Below are 6,500 nucleotides of genomic sequence, written 5' to 3' on the forward strand. Positions count from 1 at the left end.
ACCATAGAAATGGGCTTTTTTTTTTTTTTAACAAATCACTTCTATAATATTTCATATTCAGAATAATTTCATAAGTTGAGTTAGTGGAACAAATTCCCAAGGTGAAAATATGAAGGTGAATTCTACTTTTGTTTAATAACAGAATAGCTTTGCTTGGCTCAGGTGAGCCTGTATATTCCAAATGTGTTTTCCCACACATTTATGAAAGCAAACAGAAAGGTCTTTTACTCCAGATTATAGGTAAATTAGATACATGACATTTTCCAAGGTCCAAAATGATTAGATTTCTTAGTCATCAAAGGTTTTATCTTATGAATACCAACAAACTAGCCTGTACAGAAACAGCTAGCCTGACCTTGTTTTTTGTAAACACAAGGACATTTGATTTTCCAGTACCTGTTAAAATCCGTTTTGACACACCTTGCCCAAAAAGGGCAAGCTTCATTAACAACATCAAACTGTTCAGAGATGATTTCTCCAAAGATGTAACAGATTTAACTCAGGACGTTCCTACTAGTTTGGTGAGATGTTCATCCTTCTAATGCTCCCTCAGTTTGAAATCCCAAAGCTACCTTTAAGAAAATAGCCTTGGCTCAGTCAGCTGGGTATGTCATAAAAAATATTTAGCTTTGAAAAAGGGTAAGTACACATCAGGCCAGAAATAAGGACTTAATGCCAAGTCTTTCTCTCCACAAACCATGTCTATGAAGCATAGTCAAGACACTTGAATTGAGGTAGTTATGTGCAGAGTTCAGGGAACCTGTTTTTTTTCTGTTTTGGTTTTGGTTTTGGTTTTGGTTTTGGTTTAGAGAGTGGGGGGTAGAGAGAGAATCCTAAGCAGGCCCCATGCCTAGTGCGGAGTCCTTCTCAAGGCTCCGTCTCAGGACTATGAGATCATGACCTGAGCCGAAATCAAAAGTTGGACCTTTAACCAACTGAGCCACCCAGGCGCCCCTCTTTGTTTTTTTAAACCTCAAAGAATTTAACCAGCTGGTCTCTTTGAACCTTTATATCATGAAACTTGTCCCAGACCAGCTCATTTTCTCAAACTTCTTAAGCTCTTCACCCAGCCTGCCATCTTCTCACTGGTAACCAAAGGCCTTGCCTGCAGTTTCATATCCACAGTTGAAGCCATGAGCCTTGAACTCCTCCAGCTTCCGTCATTACAACCCTTAACGTAGCTCTCTTCGGATCCGTGTGTACCACCTCAAGTCTCAAAAGGATAACATACTGCTCCTCCAATCTAAGGAAAATTTCTTCACCTTTGCTCTAGTTTCATCTTCCCCTCCAGTTTCATCTTCCCCTTTTCCTCTAAGATCTTGATCCAGAAGTTTTATCATGTCCTCTGGCTTCAGCTTCTTCCCTTCTGTTGAACTTGCTCCCACAGACTGAATATGCTGGAGTGTTTTGTATCAGTTGAACAGAAAAGTCCTTGACCCTGCAACCCATTCTAGTTAGTGCCCCTTTGTTCTCCATTTTAAAATGAGACTTGAAGAAATGCACACCTTGCATTGAATCTTCACCCCATTTTAATCTGACCCCATACAGCCTTCACTACACTGCTTTTCACCAGGAGCAGGAGTGACTTCCGGGTTACTATGGTCAGTACAGACATTCCTCCTTGAGTAGTGTGTGCGCTGTGTTATTGCCGTGGGCCTTACTGGGCTTCTTGGAATTTATAACTCCCTAGCTTCCTTCATGATCTTCCACCAGTCTCTCCGGCTTCCCCTTCTCGGATTCCTTTGTGAACTCTTCTTGTCCCTCCCTTAAACTGTTGACGTTCCTCAGGATATCCTTGGCCCACTCTGCTCACGCTGCAGGTCCTCACTGTGTGATCTCAGGGCCAGTTAGCATGGACCTGGTGGCTCTAAACCTTTGTCAGCCTTCAGCTTTCAGACTATTTTCAAATACTCAGCAACTGACTTCACACATCTCGTTCATTGAATCATTGGTTCATCAATATTCTGAGCCTCTACCATCACCAGACTCGGTCTTAAAAGACTGAATAATGAAATAACAGGTTCTGCTCTGTCAGTGAGAGAGATGGGGGAAAATCCCTGATAGTGACAGTACAGTGAATTGTATACTCTGTGAGAAACAAGCAAAGGGTGCTGTGAATATAAAAGGATGGAGACAGACACCAGCTCCGAGCGCTTTCAGGGATGTTACTTCTCAGACCTTAAATTAATTAACCATTCAGGAAGAGATCCTTCTTGAGGTTCCCTCCTCCAGTCACTCAGTCACCTAAATCAGAAACCCCATAGTCCTTCTTGATTCCTCTCTCATGTTCAGTTATCAGTCTTAAGTCCTTCCTGCCATTTCAGTCCTGAGACGGGGCTCTTGCCCAGCCCCCTTCCCCATCTACTTCTGTCCTGATTTGAAGCCGCATCATCTGTTGCCTGTGTTACTGCTGTAGACTCACAAGTGCTATCCTTGCTTTGTCTTGATCACTTTGCATTCACTTTTCTAAAGGCCAGTGTGGTGTAGCAAAAACAGTGATGTGCCCTTGTCACTGCTCTGTTTCAAAGTCTCCGATTAGAATCGCTGAATCTGTCCACATAGCTGGCTTCACCCCTGCAGATTCTGATTCTCTAGTGCCACTGGGCTGGGGCGTGTGTTTTTATGTTCCCAAAGAGATACTGACACCTGACCCGATAGAGAAACCTCTGGCCTACCATTGTTGAGTCTCTGAGCCCCTCTGCCAGGTTGCACCAGGCCCTCCTTGACCCCAGCTTTGGCTTAGCGGACAGCCACATTTCCCACCGTCCCCGTGTATCTACTTGTCCAGGGAAAATTATCCAATTTGGTATGACTCATGTTAGAGATTATATGTGTAAAAAAGACTTTTAAAACTGGTAATGTTTTATTTAAGTATCTGCTATTGTTATTTGTAATGTATTCTCTGCCTTTTTAGTGGATGATGCTGGCAAAATAGAACACGATGGTTCCTCTGGAATGACCATGGACGCGGAGTCGGAAATCGATCCTTGTAAAGTGGATGGCACTTGCCCTGAAGTCATCAAAGTGTACATTTTTAAAGCCGACCCTGGAGAGGATGACTTAGGTAAGCGGAAAGCTTCAGCATATTCTACATCCTGATTAGCTGCTTCAACCCAGTGACTTTTGGGTGGTTTAGATTGAGAACATTTGAAACCTTTTCTGAAGATAACGTTTAAACAAGGATTTCCGTGTAACGGGAGAAAAGTATATAAAATGTAGTAGCTGGATGGAAATGAAGTTTTCAGATAAATTCTTGGAGCTGTCGTCTTCCCTGATAGGTGGCACCGTAGACATTGTGGAGAGTGAGCCTGAGAATGATCACGGAGTTGAATTACTTGATCAGAATAGCAGTATTCGTGTGCCAAGGGAAAAGATGGTGTACATGACTGTCAACGACTCTCAGCAAGAAGACGAAGATTTAAGTAAGTAGGTGGCCTTTTTGTGGGAGAAGATTTTATGTTTCTGTAGTGCCCTCTTTTATTAAATCTGGTCAGTATTTGAAGGAAACAAGTAGCATTATTGTAGCGATTATTCTGCTGTATTCCAAGGGCGGTTATCAGTGACCCTCTATGTACGCTTCAAGTGTTGCATTAAAAACGAGTTAGGGTCAAAGCCAAGAAATGGAGGATCCATTCAGCAAGTATCTGTTGACTGCTCGTGCCTGTGTGGAAGCTGTGTTCTAGGTGTGTAACGTTTGAGCCTTCTTTCTGCTTGCCTGTTTACCGAATCTGAGTACAGACGTCTCTCCTGCCGTGTCTGTAAACACGGTCACAAAACTGTGTTATCATTTTCTATTCAGATGTTGCTGAAATCGCTGATGAAGTTTATATGGAAGTGATCGTGGGAGAGGAGGACGCTGCTGCCGCTGCGGCCGCCGCCGTGCATGAGCAGCAGATGGACGACAACGAAATCAAGACCTTCATGCCAATAGCGTGGGCGGCAGCTTACGGTAAGTCGCCCGGCAGCTCCTTGGACGCCGTGGGCTCGTGAACGTGACTCCGTGCCTGGAAGCGGTGCCTGTGGTCGTAGGGTTCCGAAATACGAAGTACCAGTGCCCTGTAAGGGTTATTTGATTTGAACACGAGTAGAGGAAGATTATAAAGTCTACTTTTTGTCTTTATTTCTAACAGGAGTTTCCTTCGTGTGTTTGTCACATAGAAGGGAGTACTGCAAGAAGTGCACAGGCTTTCAAGCTGGAACTTTTCCTCTTGATTGTATCTGGCCCCTGACTTTGCAATTTGGGGAGATGACAAGGGAGTCCATGGGGCACAATGCTGACCTGTGTTTTTTAGATCTGGAAGCTAGGCCTTTCCTGCCGTCTCACTATAATGAACGTGGTCATAAAACCCATTACCTAGAATGGGGACTTTCTGTCATTCATGAGTATCATGGCTTACTTTTTGTTGTTATAGTTAATAAAGAATCCCTAATTTTTTATCATTTATAATACTGTATAATTTTGTTTTTTAATGCGCATTGTTAGGTAATAATTCTGATGGAATTGAAACCCGGAATGGCACTGCAAGTGCCCTCTTGCACATAGATGAGTCTGCTGGGCTCGGCAGACTGGCTAAACAAAAACCAAAGAAAAGGANATCAGAGCTCAAAAAGCACATGCGAATCCATACTGGGGAGAAGCCGTACCAGTGCCAGTACTGCGAGTATAGGTCTGCAGACTCTTCGAACTTGAAAACACACGTAAAAACTAAGCATAGTAAAGAGATGCCATTCAAGTGTGACATCTGTCTTCTGACTTTCTCAGATACCAAAGAGGTGCAGCAACATGCTCTTATCCACCAGGAGAGCAAAACACACCAGTGTTTGCACTGCGACCACAAGAGTTCAAACTCGAGCGACTTGAAACGACACATAATTTCAGTCCACACGAAGGACTACCCCCATAAGTGTGACATGTGTGATAAAGGCTTTCACAGGCCTTCTGAACTCAAGAAACACGTGGCTGCCCACAAGGGTAAAAAAATGCACCAGTGTAGACATTGTGACTTTAAGATTGCAGATCCGTTTGTTCTAAGTCGCCATATTCTCTCCGTTCACACGAAAGATCTTCCCTTTCGGTGTAAGAGATGTAGAAAGGGATTTAGGCAACAGAATGAGCTTAAAAAGCATATGAAGACACACAGTGGCAGGAAAGTGTACCAGTGTGAGTACTGTGAGTATAGCACTACAGACGCCTCAGGCTTTAAACGGCACGTTATCTCCATTCATACGAAAGACTATCCTCACCGTTGTGAGTACTGCAAGAAGGGCTTCCGACGACCTTCGGAAAAGAACCAGCACATAATGCGACATCATAAGGAAGTTGGCCTGCCCTGATAGTCCTGCTACAGACATTTGTGGAGATGTTGGCCTTGAAGCAGAAATCTCATTTTAAAGCCAGTCAGTCTCATTCACATACAATACTGTATATTGATTTATGCTGTGTACAAATAGAATTATTGCTTCTAGTTGAGGTTTTTTTTTACATTTTGTTGAATAGTGTGTTCTGAATTCTATTCAGTTTGTTTAATAAATGGGGGAAAGCAGCAACAAATAAGTTGCTTTTAATAAAGTAATCCTTGATTCTATACTGAATTTTTCTATCTTACAAGTTTTATATTTATTTAAATATTTACCTTGCTTACCTTGATGGTACTCTTCTAAGACCATTTAACTTAAAGTTAAGGTAACTTTAGATCGGTAACTCTGAAAGTATTCGTATGGACTCATTTTTTTCTTCCCCATGAATTTCTCACAATAAAATTGTCAGAGACATCTACTAACATAAATAGGAGATTTCCAGTCAGGTCTAATTATCCTAACATGGAAGTCGTTGACTTGTGTTGCTTACTCTTCTCAAACCACACGACAACGAAAGTTTCCGCTTGAGCTTTTGCCACCCAAGCGTCGCTAAGGAAAGAACCCTGGCTGGGTTCGTCTTTACTTTTCATTTTGTTGAGCAGACAAGCTGTACTTTTGCAGGGGGGCTTTCTTTGGTGTATTTACATCTTTTGTCAGCATAGCAGACTTCTAGAAAACTTTCTTGACAGGTTTTGCTTGATCATGTTGTATTTTGATTATCCCGTCTGTGCTGCGTTGTCTCGGAATGGTTGTGTGTTAACGAATGAGATTATCGAGGACTGCATTTTGGAATCTCCTAGAGGTAATTCGTGGCTCGTAGGACCTTTTGGAACTTTATATATGTAAATGTACCCTGAACTATATATATGCACATATATAGAGAACATGTATCTGTGTGTATTGCTTATTTTACATATTTATACACACAACCCCAGTAGTAGTTGTTTAAGATCTATAATGAAAAGTATTAAATTTACAATAACATGAAAGATGCAGGGATGCATGAGAGAGCATTTTGTAATTCATGCTCTTCAGAGAGACTACTCAGGTGAAGAATTAGAAGGAAAATAAGGACACTAGTATTTTTAAAGAGTAAAGGTATTTTCTTTTAAATATCTTTGGTAATTGAAAAAAAGACGTTA

General features: G+C 41.9%; 1 protein-coding gene across 1 annotated transcript in view; it reads left to right on the forward strand.

Moving 5' to 3' along the window:
- LOC144231556 (zinc finger X-chromosomal protein-like) overlaps window positions 1-6,494 on the forward strand; it is a 42,261-nt gene extending 35,767 nt beyond the window's left edge. Inside the window, exons 4-7 of the mRNA XM_077764051.1 lie at window positions 2,915-3,064; window positions 3,279-3,422; window positions 3,800-3,949; window positions 4,484-6,494. Coding sequence (XP_077620177.1) covers window positions 2,915-3,064; window positions 3,279-3,422; window positions 3,800-3,949; window positions 4,484-5,334 — 1,295 coding nt within the window. The 3' untranslated portion in view covers window positions 5,335-6,494. The remainder of the gene's footprint in view (window positions 1-2,914; window positions 3,065-3,278; window positions 3,423-3,799; window positions 3,950-4,483) is intronic.
- Window positions 6,495-6,500: the final 6 nt, after the last annotated feature.

This window comes from Crocuta crocuta, unplaced genomic scaffold, assembly GCF_008692635.1.
Source record: "Crocuta crocuta isolate KB4526 unplaced genomic scaffold, BGI_CrCroc_1.0 scaffold2257, whole genome shotgun sequence".
Classification (NCBI taxonomy): Eukaryota; Metazoa; Chordata; class Mammalia; order Carnivora; family Hyaenidae; genus Crocuta; species Crocuta crocuta.